This window comes from Lutjanus erythropterus, chromosome 1, assembly GCF_056507025.1.
Source record: "Lutjanus erythropterus isolate fLutEry1 chromosome 1, fLutEry1.hap2, whole genome shotgun sequence".
Lineage (NCBI taxonomy): Eukaryota > Metazoa > Chordata > Actinopteri > Lutjaniformes > Lutjanidae > Lutjanus > Lutjanus erythropterus.
This window is the reverse complement of record NC_139317.1, coordinates 29,746,273-29,762,888: the sequence shown is the minus strand read 5'-3', so window position 1 is coordinate 29,762,888 and position 16,616 is coordinate 29,746,273. Positions and strand designations below refer to the sequence as shown.

Genomic DNA, 16,616 nt, shown 5'->3' with positions numbered 1-16,616 from the left:
CACACACACACACACACACACACACACACAATATGGACCCTGTGACTTGAGGGTATAAAATCTGAAAAGCCTTGGAAAAGCCAAATTGTTTTTATATCTAGTTTCTGGTGCATTTCATTTAGAGCCAAGGAGGATAAATGATGAACATGGATTAAAATATATATACAGTATATCTATTTATAGAAAATACTGCATAAAACAAGGACAAGAAATAAGAGGACATTTAGGGAAGAGCGGTGATGGAGGACGGTAAGAGGGATTGAGGGCATGGGGAGGGGAGAAGGGAATAGAGTGAATGAAGGAAAGAATGAGTGGTGCCTGTGGAGAGTGGGGTGTGTGGGAGAGGTGTGTGAGTGGAGGACAGAAGTGACCAAAATAGAGTATAGACAGCAGCATGACGCAAGTGGCAGAGGAAAATGGAAGAGATAGCCTAAATAAACCTCACACCAGAGCATCAAAGTGCATTTTCAGTTAGACCAGCAGAGTTGCCAACTAAGCATGTCGCTGTGGTGTTTTTGATATTTGATGTATATGCATATTTGATGTAAGCCGTATATTAAATTTGAAAGACGGACAACAAATGTAGCCTATTCCCCTTTCGTCCACTCTCTTAATGTCTCGTGAAAAAACATTATTGACTAGAGGGAAGTTACTCAGCTGGAAATGTTTGGATGCCAGCATCTAGCAGCCATTGTGACGCTGCATCCTAAGGCACGGCCAAACTGGCCTCAGCTTTCTGCCATGGTGTTGCTGTCTTTATGAGTATCATGGCCCTACAGGGCATCTGGCCAGGGAAGCCTGAAATGGTAGCCAAAAATACATTTACGTTTTGCAGAGTGCAGCTTCTCTTCATGCTCTTTTCCCCTCAGATATCCTCTCTTTTTTGAGTGAGCATCAACCTGTTCTACCTGATCAACAGGATCGACTGAATCCATATTGAACCAAAAGAATCTGCAGAAAATTTTACCACTGTCTGAATCTATAAAAACATATTAATATATTATGTATTTGCCTTGTTTGTAACAACTATTTTTGCCATATAAATATTGATATGCCATTTTTTTGTATGTATGTTTAATAAAAAAAATAAATAAAGAGATACTACTATTTACAATGGGAAGAACACTAATAAAAAAGTATTATTAAGTATTATTTTTCCAACAAAATTTTTAAAACTGGAACTACAGCCTTGTGGTTGAATGCTTCCTCCAACCAGGCAAAAGGCAGTTTACATCCAGGTCTGTCCAGACTCATAACAAGAATACATCTAGTGAAGACTGAACAAATTTGATAAAAGAGATTTTGTGCAATTTGTGAGATTCCGGTGAATAATTTCCAGTGAGAAACATGCTGTCTTCATTTAGATACTATTTTTTTTACAGAGGAGTACAGAGGACTGATAGAGAGCTGAACATTATGATGTCACAGTGAAGTTGGCCTTTCACCTTTCGGATATAAAATGTCGTCAGTTTATCCTTTTAGACATTTGTGTGAAAGTTTTCATAATAAGAATATGATTTCTTGAGTTATGACCAAAAATTCATTTTGTCAGGTCACAGTGACCTTGACCTTTTAACCTCTGATGACCAAATTCTAATCATTTGTGAGTCTAAATGGATGTTTGAGGGAATTTCTTCAAATTTGGCATTTGAAGAAATTCCCTCTAGGTGTTCTTTAGTTCACATGAAAAGGATGGCATGGAGGCATAAAAAAAGAAACAAATATGGAGAATGTAGGTGTTTTTGGTTTATCAAGCAGTGGTTCTCTGCCCTTTTGACTTGTAACCCTCCAGAATAATCAGATTTGCATGCCCCAGCTGCCCAAGATTATTCAGAGAAAACTATAAAACACATGAAAGCTACCAGACTCATATTTTTGAGTGCATGTCTCTTATGCTGAATTTCTTTCATGACCTAACATCACTCAGAGCTGACCATCAGTAGCAGCGTGGAGCAATGTTTTTACAAGTGGGCCACGTTTTGATTGTGTTGTGCATTACCAGCATGGACGCACATGTTCAAACAAGTATCCCTGAGGTTTCTAAGACCTCAAGCACACACGCAATACATTTAGGTGAGAAACGCCGAATGTAAACAGAGCTTTTCTTTATTTGCAAGAAAATTCCACACTGCACCTTTAGCCTGTATGCCCATGAATACATGCTAATATGCACACAGACATGTGCACACTGAAGAAAACAATCTGAAATCAATGGCAGCCAAATGATGAGCTTGCACTCACTGCTACCCTATTATTCAGGAGTTAAAACTGTTCTTGAATGCATCAGGCCTAAAATAGATGTGCGGATGTGTGCATGTGCAAGCGTGCGTGCTTGTCTGTGCGTGTGTAAAATTTCCATATGGACAACCTAATATTGTATTTTGCTAAAAAACACACAGCCCGACCATCAATTTATTCCACTTTTCCTAATCAGCAGCAAGGCCAAGGATGTCTCCATACATATTCATGCTGCTCTGGAGACTCAGAGAGACGGTACATTTACAGCCTACATTTACCATATTACCCTTAATGTTATTAGACCAGCAAACACAATTTAGCCAAATATAAGTCATACATAAGTAATTTAGAAAATGAGACAATATTAATTGTGCGATCGTCATCCGGTTTTAATCCCGTTTGTGTGATAGCACTTCAATCTCTGGAATTGAATGCGCCTGGCTGAATAAATTAGTACAATCAATGTATGACTAGATTCTCTGTCATGTGGACACACTCTGTGCAAATCTATGCAAATGTCTTATGAGGAGAGGATAAGAGAAACTCTTCTTGGCTAACAAAGCTCTTGATGATCATAGCCTATCTGACACAGTGGTGTGATGTCATTTTCACCCTCTAAGAGGAAAAGAAAGAAGCAAAAGGGGAGAATATGATGAGGGATGCTGAAAGAGAAGGTTTAAAATTCTTTTCTGGGTAGATGGTCATGTTATGTGTGTGAATGTTGGCTTGTAGTAATGCACCAGCTACCCGAGCTGCCAGCTTGTCTTGATGCCTCTAAGCATTAAAAACATACAGTGTTATCATTTTGTTGTCTGCTGAAAAAGCCAGGTAGCTCCCAGGTCTGTCATCATGAGTCACTGTTTTTATTTTTCAAATTGATGTGTAGATATACAGCTACAACATTTCTTTAACAGGGATCATTGTTTCTTTTTTGTGAATATTTACATATCAAATTAACAGTTTTGTTCCTCTGTTTTCCATTTTTTACTTCCTGCCTCCTTCCATTCAATTTCATTCTCCTCCTTTCACCACATTCCACTTCCTCTTTTCCATCTTTTGCTTTCTCTTTTTTCCCCCCTTTCTCCACCCCTTTCCTCCCTACCTCTATCCTAGCCCCTAGCCACCTCCCCTCTCCTCCTCTCCCCTCCCTTTGCTCCTCTCTGCCTGGTATTGATTAGAAGGCGAACCTCTAATCTCCTTAAGGTCATTAGGAACACTTAATTAAAACCTAGTTAGAATGCCTTTGTTCAACCAAAGCAAATTGCAGCTGTTCAAACGCGATTAGTATGATAACGTAAAAACTTGTCGGCAGGGAAAAATATAAGAGAGGCTCTTTTTTTGGTAGAAATGTTTACACAATTTAAATGCAGAGTGCTTAAGCACACAGTGGAAGTCTAAACTAGGTTATACTTGAGCTAGTGCTTCTGCTCTGTGTGTGTTGAGGGGACTGTTTATATTTTGCTAAGGGATGTTAAGCTTTATGAAGCTGGAGGATTTATGGATGTAACTGGCTTAGGTTACCAGAGCAAAAATGTAAAAATGTAATTTAGAGCATTTGTTTTAAAATTGGTTGTTTTATAGACCTGAAGTAAAACAAAGAAAGAACCAAAAAAGATCATGTTAAAAATATAATATGATTAGTAATAACATTATACACCCTCACTTTCCTCTTGAGGTAATATGGCCTTCTAAGCACATATACACATATAAATACTTAGGAAACTATTTGAATATTTAAGTTATCAACCATTTATCATAAGAAAAACAGCTATAGTATACATTGTTTGGTCACTTTTGCATATGGGGCTTCATCACAGACTCAAAATGTAATTAGTAATTCATGGTTAATTGTTACCAAGGCCCAATTAATAGCACACATAGCAGAGCATCCCTGGTGACTGCCATTAAATTGCTGACAGGGGAGACACCTTGTCAGCTCCTTTGCCTCCCCTTCTGGCATTCCTGCAAATTAAAGGGCCTTCCTTTAAATCATCCTTCATTTCAGCTCTATTTCACGTGGTGATACAGAGCTAATCACAGTTTACGCTAATAGACTATAAGCTATGTACAGGGACCATCAGTAAATACTGAACTTGGGATGACTGATTTCAGATCTACTTCCTCATCCACCTTTTGAAAATGGATATTTTGTTTTTGTGGTAATTTCAGAGAAGTGTGTCTAATTGGAATTGTAAATGTATTGATCATGCTTTTGAATATTACATTCCCTGTCTTTTGAGGTATTGTATGTATGAGTGACATGTTTGTCTTTTTGTTTAATGTAATTAAACAAATTGCATGGCAGCCTTTTGTGGAAGACAACTATGATCTGAAGAAAAAATAAATTAAATTCATGCTATTCAGTCCCTGGTATCAGTTATTTTTCATTTTACCATTATTTGATCATTAATGTTGATTTATTCACTGCCCCCTGAGCATTTAGCAATTGCAAGCCAGGTACTCTTGAATCAAGTTGAGTAAAGGCCACAGTGAATCTACATTCTGGGCAACATGGCGGATTGACTCTGTCAAGTACCTGCAGTGTAACAGTTATTCTGAGGTGACACAAACATAATGATTCTTATTTTCAGGTAACTATGCACAAATGAAAACATTTCTATTTATATTAAATATTTAATTTCTACCAATAGATCTTCCTAAATGTTACACACTTAACCTTTAACAAGTTGAAAAGAATGGTAAATGCAACAAAACAAAGACATGTGGCCCATATCATGCAAAACCTATCTGAAGTTTTGACTTTTGGTTCAATTACGTTATTTTTGATGAAAGTGGAGTTTGTAATGAATGGACAAATAGAGGTGTTTTGCTTGTCATATATTCTCTTAGGCACCACAAATTAATTCATAACTCACAATTTGTCCATATATGTCCATCGTTTTCATGGTTCCATGCTTGTTTTTTGTTTCGTTTTCCTCATCCGTACTATAATGCATTAAACACTTAAAAACCGATGCAGTTTTTCAGTAAAATAAATAAATTTGACCTATAGTCCATCTAATGATTTTCAAACCGCACTCTGTGGCCGGAGCGGATCACGGTTGCCTAGCGACGGCGGTAGCGTTCCTCTCTACTCTGAGAGCCACTTGTGTGAAACCCAGACTCATCCCACGTAGGTGGGGGGTAAAACATTACTACCAGCCAGGCAGGGGGTAATTAGGCAATTTAAATCGCATATTAATGCCTCGCTGTCACGGACAATCTTCTGTAACAGATACAAAACGGATATGTCGCAGAATTTGTTCTCACGTCACCCCCGGGGGCTCTCAAGTTTCCGTTACTTGGTTGTCAGCAGTGTAACGTCGCATCACCGTTACTTTGTATCCTGCCGCCTCGAGCGCTGCTGGCCAGATGGCGTCTCGCTCTAATCTCCTTAGTGCCGTGTGCCGCATGTTCTGAATGAGGGAGGCAAGACAGAGAGAAAGAAAAGAAAAGAGGAGCTTTGTCAAGTTCAGTTGTGCTGTCATTCAGGTTTTCCCTGTCGAAGTGCGGGCTACCGCGACGGATAAAATAACTGAAGTCATGTTTGGAAAGGACTATTTTTTCTTCTGGAGCGGCGTCTGCTATCGCTGACAGGTGTGTGTGGAGAAATACAGGTAGCTTGTTTTGCTCGAGTCATGCCAGAGCAACAAGTTGGATGTGTCCTGAGGCTGCACTTGTGATGGAGATAGAGCCGTGTGCTGGGAGTCCACAACGACAGGTAACTTACCAGATATTTTTTGCATGTTAACAATATCTGCATAGATTTACAAATTTGTACGGCATAAAGCACCCGTTATTATATAGACCGTGGGCTTTCCTGTTTTCTGACGGGCATTGGAGGCTCCAAGTAATTCAACACAGGAGATGACTGCACTGCTGGCCTCTTTTTGTGTGTCAAAAATGTGAAATTGAAGCTGATAAGTATTGTAATGAAGAGCTTTGGCCTAAGCCTCAATTTCCAACAAACTTATGTGAAAACCCGTTCAGTTGGATAAAAACCTGGAGGCCAGATGCCGGAGGAAAAAAGGGCATGTTTAATTCAATGGAAAATGAAGAAAAGGGCGAAAGCAATGTAGCAGTATCAGTTGAGCTGTGCCTCCATCAAGCTGTACATGATAGTGTAGGCTTTGGCTAGGGAATAGCCTGCATGGCATTTCACTCTCCTCAGATTTGTCTCATGTTGGATTTTGGTCTGACCACGTCTCTCTTTCCTTCTCTCCTTCTCTCTTTTTTCCTCTCTAGATTGTGAAATCCTACCTATCATGTGAAGGCTTTGGTTGTGGTTTGTGTGTGGATGTGGGTGTGTGTGTGCGAGGGACAGAGACAGTGTAACAGAGAGCTAAGCTTCGTAGCCTCACCCCAGGGGCACTGGCCTGTAAAAAATGTCCCTGTAACCCTGGAACCATGAAACCATGACAGTCATCACTTATTCAAGCGCCACTGGAAGGCTTCCGAAAGAAATCCAGGTTCTTGAACATCCCTCGGCCTCCGGGAATGTTTCAGAACCCCTGTCCAAGGTTCTAGACCCTCGAACCATGCTGGACCCCTCAGAGAATCCCATCCTAGACTCTTGTGGGGTCAAAGGCCAGACACAGATTGTGCAGAGAGACAACAAGAAAAGAGAAAAAGCGAGAAGGAAGAGACAAACGTGGGGGAGACGAGTCAGCAGAGAGAGTCAGTGGTGTTACTTAAGGAATAAATGCAACAAGGAAGTAAGAAAAGACCTTAAAAGTGGGAGGGAAAGTGTGGAAGGACGGCACAAGAGCAGGACAGATGTCTCTGGGATTCTGTCAGCTTCAGAAACAGAAGGTAAAATCAAGCAAAGGGAGAAAAGGATGGAGAAAGGGAGGATGTGGCCTGCTTTTCCTCAGCCATTTCACCTGAAACACATCACTGAAGGAGAAGTGAAAAGAGAGAAAAACATGATGATGAGATGGCATCATATCTTCCTCTGGTTGATTCTCCTCCTCTTCAGCCTGTGTCCAGAACCTGCTTCATCACAGGTAAGAGGGGCTTTCAAGAGCCAATTCAAACCTCTAATCCAGAGACTGTGGAATAATCATTGTTAAAAGACAAACTACTGTATATATGAATTATTTAATGAAGACTAAATAGACCTTTTTCAAAGCAGACATTTGTACTTGTCATAGTAGGAAAACCACAAGTGTTACTAATAACATTTAACAGTGGCTCTGTCCTATAGCTCTGGCCATCATTCATGTTAGTATTTACTCCTGTGCTTTTATTACTTTTAGCCTGCTGGAAACTACAAGTTAATTAATGTCCAAACAACAAATGTAATGTCCTCTTTTAAATGAAGTAATTGTCTTGAAAACACCTGTCCTAATATATTTAAAATGAACTGTGTACCTACAGTATGTGTGACAAAATAGGCTTTGTTGCAGGGGCTCTTTTCATGTGAAGGACTATGATGATGAGCATTAGACCATGGACTCCCAATATGAGAGGATTTTGTATAAAGGAATCCTCCCTGAGGATTTTTTTTCTTAAATATTTAGGTCTTAAGATAATATAGTCCTAAAATTAACCGATGATCATACCTGGATCAGTATAAATTGCAATAAATCAAAATTCTCTTGGTGCTCCAGCTTCCAAAGAATTTGATAAAAGTTAAATTACTCTATTCTTCCTTCTGCTGGGGACACCCTACAACCCATTCGTGGACCCCTGTTGGTCTCTGGACCCCAGTTTGAAAACCACTGCTATATAAGGCTGGGTATTGGAAGCCAATACTTTTTTGAGGTATCGTCTGAAATAACAACGTACCAAGTACTATCAAAACTTCTCAAATTATTGATTGACTCACTAACGCAGTGGCTGCAATCCATAAAATCTGTGGTGTTGTGAAATCGAGCGTAGTGTGTTTGATGTAGTTGGCAGTTCACTGTGCCAAGATGTCACCAAAACATTGTAAAGTAATGGTGCTAGTATAGGAACTAATATCATAATTTTTTGTAAAGGACACTCAGCCTACTCGACCCTAATGCTATTTGATTACCTTATTCTCTAACACCTAGGCTGTTTCAGTTTGTGGCAGTTTGAATTTAACTCTCCATATTTCAGAAAATGGCCTTATAGATCGCTGTTGTATCCAAATGTCCCAGGTTGCTGCTGCAATAAAGTGAAGTAAAAGTAACAAGAGACCCAGAATGAATAGAATGATAATACTTGTTATACTGTCCTAATTTTTAGGGAAATTTCCCACGAATGGAGAACATCGCTGCCTTCAAACCTGTGCATACCTCTCCGGCTCGTTCCACCTGTGGGGTTCCAGAGCGGAGCAGCTATTGTCAGTCTCCATCCTCTCAGACTGAGCTGATGATGTGTTATCAGGCCTTCTGTGTCCAGGAGTGTCCCTATAGATCCTCCACACCTCCGTATGCCCCGCTGCTACTGCATGCACACAGGTAGGTAGATCAAATTCACAGTAATGTTATTAAGGTATTTCGGAAGGCTATATAATTTATAATGACATGTTAGCTTTCAGTCTATGCAAAATAAATGACAGATTGTAAAATAATTTCGATGACACTACAATAGATTGCTTATAATATAATGGATTTTTGCATGTGGTATATATTTGAAAACAAAACACTTCTTATGGCCCTCATGAAAGAAAATATTGACATATTTAAACTTTATTCCACCAGGGGTACCTGTGTAACTGAAGACAGTAATGACACCCGTCCTTGGACTCAGACAGAGATCAGAACCACTACAAGTTCAGACGGAGTTTCTGGTGGATCCAGCAGCGTGCTGTTTCAGTCAGTCCAGGATGGATGTCTAGTGTCTCCCCCCTCGCAGAAACTAGGAGCGCTGGGTTCCCTCACCCTGGCATTGTGGATTAACCCAAAGTCTCCTAGAGAAATGTGAGTTTAATTTTTGTTATTCATGTAACAAAATAATCTGTCAGTGGTGTAGCTGGACATGCAAGACTTTTTTTTTTAAAGCAGCCATTTGCTGCCACTGAGGTTTAGAATAATTATTGATGTCCCCTTACAGTACTGTGCATCACAAAATATATAGATAGACCTTTGATAAATGGATGGACGGATGGATTCTAGCTAGCTATTTCTGTCTAGAGAATAAATGTACTGTATCTCTACATTACATCTTTTTTTTACTCCTTGTGCAAAGAAGCGAAGGTGTGTCAGTGTACATGGCAGGTGGTAGGCGTTTTTTTTGTGTGTATGACAGTACATGTAATAAATCTGTTTACGTTGTAAGTTTGTTCTTACATTTAAGTTGGAAATTCAGAAAAACTATCTTGATTTTACTCATCACAGGTTTCATTACAAACACTACACAAATAGCAATACATCAAAAGTTGTGTGAAATTCTATATCAGCCAGGGATAAATTATATATATATATATGTATATGTATATATTATTGATAGATTCTGATCTCAGTTATGAAAATGAGCAAAGACACAACAGACCTTGCAGTTTTGTTTGATATCATGTTGCATCTAGCAGACTTTGTTGATACTTTACTAGATAGAGAGATGGACAATAGCTCAGTTATAGGTGTCACTGCTGCTGTGATGTTTAGTCAAATGCCTCCTCTGATATGATAGCTAATTTGATTTTCAAACCTTGAAAACACACTGCTCACCCTGTGATATTGATCTAATAACAAGGAGCAACCAGGTCAGGTCCAGTCAGGTCAGTATCACTATCAGGAAGTGTTGGCCAACAACTGGCTGTCATGTCCTACTTAGACATGTTGTGTGTGAGAGACAGGGGATGAGAGTGTGCTGCTACGTTTCAGGCAGGGCTGGGATGGTGCAGGGTTACACACACTCAGGTCAGCTTGCAATCACACACACAATCTTGCACACACATGAAGCACAGGCACACCGAAAGACAGATCAGTTGGCTTTGCTTTGCAACACTATCTCCACTGCCATACAGCAACACTTAAAGAAGATGGCTCGAACAACACGGGATGCTTTGTCACGAAACTAAAAATAGACAAAACATATGTGACAGCATCATCTGTATTTGCTGGATGACTAAGGAAATGTAGCTGGTAAAACAGTACTCATTTACCATTGTACTCATTAATATTGTGGACTCACATTGAACCCTTTAAAATATGAGGATCAAAATTGATGTAGAACCAGAGACATAATTTTTATACCATGCATTCTTCCTTTATGTCAAAACCTGGTGCCTGCATTACCCACAATTCAATTTGACTGTTTTGATCAAAGATTTGGGTTTTATGCTAATGTAGCCTCAGGCTGCTAGCCTCAAGTAGAGATGAGGAGAGGACTACAGAGGTCTGGTTCCAAGTCCACAGCCCCTTTTCTTTTTCTTTTTCTTTTTCTTTTCATTTTTAAAGTTCTTCAGACCCAAATGAAGCTGACTCAACATCATTGCATTGTGGTCAAAAGAGAGGTGGTGCCTTTTTTTCTTACAGGCATCTAGCAATTTGTATAGGTGCTTCTTGCATGCTCTCCTCTACACTCAATCCCTGTATTAACAACAGGCCACATGTAACTAAGGTATAATTGGCAAATGTAGGGAAGTTGAAAAAAAAAGGAAAAGTCCTCATTTCATAAAAAACTGCTTTGTTACAAAAATGCAACTTGTAACTTGCCCCTGCTCATAATAGTTACTTTTTACCCAGATTAACTAAATTACTTTAGTAGTAAAATTATGTAGTGAAATATTATTAGACTATTTCAAGATGATCAGAAATGGTTGTATTTGGACAAACAAAGGCTCTGAGAGAAAATAATGTTTGAAAATATCATGCCTGTGGATTAAACAAACGTTTAAAATACATTGGTTTTGTAATATGGTTTTAATAATATGGTTATGTTGGGCTTTCATGAAATAAAGTCTGTCATCATTAACATATTGCACAACATGGTGAAAAGATGAATGTTGCTGATAGCTTTGCAGTGGTGAAACGTCCGAAAAAAGACCTGCAGCAACACTAGACAGGTTGACTGTGTATTCTTGTAACTCAGTAGATGTTGAGTTTAAATGTTGCTGTCAGTTGCGTTTAACTCTTAGAGGGAGAATCAGACAGAGATCAAATCACTCCTTTAAGTTTCATGCTGTGATTTTGTTTGTGAAGTTGTCTGTCTGGGGATTCAGATGACAGACAAGTCTTGTTGTCTTGGTCTGCCGAACATGACACCTGTATGGCTGAATGCATCTGAATGGAAGTAATATCTCTCCCCCTCTCTCCGTCTCTCTCTCTTTCTGTAGCTGTCGTTGGCTATCAGTCTTTTGTTGTAGAGACGATCATGGCTGCCATCAAAGAAGCCAGATGAAAGGAGGTCTCTATCCTCACCTCTGTCCATCTCTCCTCACCCCTCTCTCTTTGTCTCTCCCTCTCTCTGTGATTTCACATCCCTCCCCTCATCTGAACAATGAACAGAGCCAGCCACCTGTTCGTAGTTTTTACTATGGCTTCACGTCCAGAAACTGATTATGAAGTTGTGTTTACATTGTTTTGAGGATTCTCCTTTTGAATAGACATTTGTTGTAGGTTGTTTACATGCACCAGACTTTTCCTATGTGGATATGTCATAATTATCACAGATAATGGAAAGCCTTATTTGTTACTGAGCTTTATTTGTTTGGAAATTTATCTTTTTCTCAACTGTCACCTTATCTTGTCCTAGCACATTAAATATATAGAATAATAAGGATTTGTCAGTTGCTGTTTGTAAATGCACCATTGACATAGTTGATTATTGAGTCTTATTCCCATGATGTCAAATCCAGACATGTTGTGCTAATGCCCTCCACCTTATTATAACTAAATAAATGCCTTTCCTGTATCAATACGGGTGGTATGGGTGGAGATCTCTGCAGATGTAGGCACCGCCACACGCTTCTGGTGGGTCATGGTTGATGATTGAGGGGGATTGTCTCTGAATGAGTTTATGCATTTTCTTTTGTTTCTTTTGAAAATCCAGAATTTTCCCCTTAAATTATTATTAATTGAATGAGATAAGCCAACACAAAATTGAGAATAATTTTTATAGTCGTTTAATAGTGTAAGTAAGCATTTGATTTTCAGACAAAGATGGCCAAAGTTTGCTGGTTGCAGCTTCTCTTCTATGATAGAAAACTAAATGTCTTTGGAGTTGTGTTGGTATGACAAAGCAAGCACTTGAATTTTTTTTTAACTTGGGCTATGGGATGGCAGTTTTTAAAATTTTGGCTAAAGAAATTATTACTCAAAAAATTGCATCCAGATTAATCAATAATGCCAGTGATTGTCAGTTGCAGCTAAAGCTTAGTTGATTAATTGATAAGTTTATTAGTCGCCAACTATTGTGTCAAGCATTTGCTGGTTCCAACTTCTTACAAGTCAGGATTTGCTGTTCTTCGTTGCAGTTTATGAGAGTAAATGAAGACAAAGAAGTAATTTGAAAATGTCACTTGAGTAGTTTTCACCTTTTTTTCCTTTTTTTTTTTGACATTTTGCAGCCCTGACTTACAAAAAGTATTTTCAGTGCAGTAAGCCACAGTTATTTAACGAACTTGCACTAAATATTTTTCTATCTTGTCTTTCTCCCACAGGCGTACACACTCACTCATGTGCAGACATACGTACATATGGTCTTTCTCTCATGCATACGTCTATTTGTGATTTATGGGGTATGCTGCTCTAGGTTCATAAAAGCCATGATTTCCCATAAAATGTCAGTGATGGTGGTTAATATGACACGTGGAGGGTGTGTGTCTGTGTCTGCACACACTGTAGCGGCTCAAAGCTAGCAGTCATGTAAAATATTGATATTCCATGTGTAAATGTCAGAATGAGAGACTGCGTGTAGTGGCGCTCGACTCCATGGGTCCACTCCTCCCTCTGGTTTCTTCTGTTAAGTTATGGCAACCTATCAGTGCCAAATATTCAAATTGCCTGTTTGGACGGTCTATTACTGCTTAAATATTTTTTTTGTTTTACGTGTGTGTGTTTTTGTGTCCTTCAGGATGCTACTGGAGAAGAGTTCAGAGGAGCGGCTGGTTTTTTCTGTGACTGTGTCTGAACAGGCTGTCACCCTGCGGTACGGTCAGTCCAGAAGTCAGACTCCTCTGACTGTCAGCTTTAGAACAGAGGGGAGGTTTACATTGGACAAGTGGACACACCTTGTTCTGCAGGTAACAAATCTAAATGGTTTGGGGATCCTGATGATACCTGTTGAACATGCCATAGTCAGTCACCATGAGAGGCACATGATTATGAGCATGTATAGTTATACAGTGTGCACCCATCTGTGTGTTTGTATGTATGAAATTGAATCATTCTACTGTGGAGGCACCATGAGGTTTGTGTTTAACAGAATGATGTCTTTATTGTGTCTCTATCTTCTCTGTCTGTGTTTCTCTTTAATTCTCAGTCCATCTTTTTCTCTTCCTCTCTTCAAGCTACTGGTTAATTACACTGGCAAACATCTGCTTTGGCACAGCTGCTGGATTCAGGGACACATGCGTTACATCAGACACAAAGACAACATTACAAAAATGTGCATGTCATGTACGGAAAACTAACTGCAAAGTCCCTAAAAACCTTTGAATTTTGCTTATTTAATATGTTTACCTCTGTGGGGGGTTTTTTGTATGGTGTACTGTGCAAAACAGATATTTACCGTTTTGCTTCTGTAAGGTTGTTTAGTTTTGTGGCTTGAGTATGTTTGTTATTGGTGGTTCTTTTCAGATTTTTGTGAATAACAGTATTTTGTTATTTTTGTTATTTCTTCAGGGGTTGTTCTGATACACTGGAGAGCCCATTGATATGATTTGGTACAGTCACTATCAGAATATGAGGATGATGATAGATCAGTGGTATTAGACTATTTTATAGTTAATGTTGCATCAGTTTTTGTTATTATAGACAGCCTCGTTGCATTTTTGAAGAAGTGTTAAATACAAAGATGAAAGTAGGTAGAAGGAAAAAAACTTAACATTATCACAGAAGCATAGAAAATTGCAGATGTGTGAAAGATTTAATTTCTGTAAATTGTATATATACTGTATATACGATAACAGTTTTTGTATTTGTTTTCTTTCCTTTGTGTTGTCTTTCCTTTCTTTATTTCTTCAGAACCAGTTGACCTAAGTGGTACATCAACTTGAAATTTTAGAAGGCATCAGAAGTTAGAAACACAAGGCTGTCATGGACAGAAAGAGGCTTTCATTAGCTCTGATCATTTTAAAATGGCAGCTAGTGAAGTGGAGAGAGTCTTGAGGCCCCAAATGAATCTGTGTGTGTATGTGTGTGTGTGCGTGTGTGTGTGTGTGCACGTCTGGTCTGTTGAAGAGTATCATTTTACAGATTACTCCATTGGACAATCTTTCTCTTTCAGCATCTCTGAATAACACCAAGGCTACTAATGGAGAAAACACGGTCACCATGACAAGCCTTATCACTGAAAGTGCCTGTAACTTAAGATGTTTGTTTGTCTGCTTTTAATCTTTGGGCGCATTTTTTATTTGACCTGGCATGAATTTTCTTAGGCCTTATTATATGTTGTCTGCAACACATTTAGTTAACCTTTCATTGTTCTTTTATTTGCTCTTGTATCACTGCGGCCTGGTCGGATTAATCACTCCATGTTAAACCACAAATTTTCTTTTTTTACATTTCTGTTTGTAGCAAACAAAACAACAGGCAAAAGATTAAATCCCAAGATTGATAGGTTTTGGTAGACATATTTTTGAACTTTAAATGAGCCCAACTGATAGTTTTGCCTTTGCTTACAGTTTTTATGCTAAGCTAATCATCTCCAGGTCTCACAGACACAAGAGCAGAATAATTTATTTGTACAGCTCACTTTTGACCAAATCAAGATAAGATACTAAAATACTAATAGACAGTACTGACAAGAAAAAAAAATCCTTCTTTGACCAATAGTCTGTTGCAAATAAGTAACCTTTTTAATTTTTAATTAATTTTTAAATCTTTTTGACCTGGTATTTATGACTTAAAGTCATTTTTCAAATTGTGTTTTTAGTAATTGCTTTTTCACATCTGTTAAAGTCACTGCTTCATGATTTCTAAACAACTGAATTATATTTATGTATTAAGCACAGAATGGCTTTAATAGAGAGAAATGAGGTGTCAAATGCGGGTAGTTATAGGAATGTTCTGTATATCGCTGCAGTTTGATGTAAGGCATGATTCAAGACTAGAGGGGTAAATGAGGAAGTTATACATGTTGACCACTATTTAAAAGGAAAATGATTGTGGCTAGCTATGAAATCTGACTCGACAGTTCAGTTTACTGACTGGCTGATTGGTGTTGATGCTCAGTAAAGTAATTCAGTGGTCCAGTGTGTTGTTGGCTAAATGTAGTGTTGCTGTTGGCCCACTGGCTAACAAGTGTATAGTGTGTGTGTGTGTGTGTGTGTGTGTGTGTGTGTGTGTGTGTGCATGCCCTGGGGGGATCACGTTTTTATATATGTCCATGTACAGTATCTGCGTGTTGTTAGTGTAAGGCTTGTAGGTATGTTACTAAAAGTGTGTTTCACTGGTGTAGCTTGGAGGTGTTTGAAACTTTGAGTGTGTGTGTGTGTGTGTGTGTGTGTGTGTGTGTGTGTGTGTGTGTGTGTGTGTGTGTGTGTGTGTGTGTGTGTGTGTGTGCTGTTTCATTGTTGTGAATCAGTCTGCCTTTTGTTTAATGGCATAGTGATGTGATCTGCTTTGACCATTCAGAAGAATAACATAATCATCCTTGACACTCAAACACCATTGGCGTACACACTTATCTCCTCGCTCATACACACAGATACACACTCACAGTTCAGTGGTAATTTGTAGCAGACTTGTCAGCCACAATACAGACATTACCCTATGAAGGAGCTGGGTAATTTAGAAACCTTTCTTGCACACATACAGTACACACACACACACACACACACACACACGCCTCTGTCTCATACACACACACCAGTCATCTGTCGGTTTGAAGAGATCAAAACACCAAAAAAGACAGTCAAAAGGAATACGGGTTTCCAAGTGCCAGGAGCAATTCACACACACTGACACACACACACACACACACACACACACACACATGGTGCCAGGAGCAAGGTGCTGTAGGGATGCTGGTGCTCCCTAGGTAGTTGTCTTATCTGATTATGGTAACGATGTAGTGAAAAGTGGAGGAAAAGGTAGCCTGGGGGAGGGAGGGATGGAGAGAGGAGGAGAGATGAGGAGAGTGAGGGAGGTGGCTCAGTGGAGTTAAGTGATGGCTATGAAGTCTGTTTATTGTGGGACTCAGTTTCCTGTACGTCGCTGGATAATTTATTAGTAATCTGTAGCTTTTTTTGTAGAAAATGATCTCTAATTCAGCTCTGGATGAAGGAGTGATGGGGAAAG

The 16,616-nt window shown here is 39.0% G+C and overlaps 1 protein-coding gene across 1 annotated transcript in view; it reads left to right on the top strand.

Moving 5' to 3' along the window:
* The first annotated feature begins 6,855 nt into the window (after positions 1-6,855).
* Positions 6,856-16,616, top strand: part of ush2a (Usher syndrome 2A (autosomal recessive, mild)) — a 247,658-nt gene continuing 237,897 nt past the window's right edge. The window contains exons 1-4 of the mRNA XM_084719301.1: positions 6,856-7,244; positions 8,455-8,669; positions 8,913-9,131; positions 13,228-13,396. Of these exons, the coding sequence (XP_084575427.1) occupies positions 7,077-7,244; positions 8,455-8,669; positions 8,913-9,131; positions 13,228-13,396 (771 nt within the window). The 5' untranslated portion in view covers positions 6,856-7,076. The remainder of the gene's footprint in view (positions 7,245-8,454; positions 8,670-8,912; positions 9,132-13,227; positions 13,397-16,616) is intronic.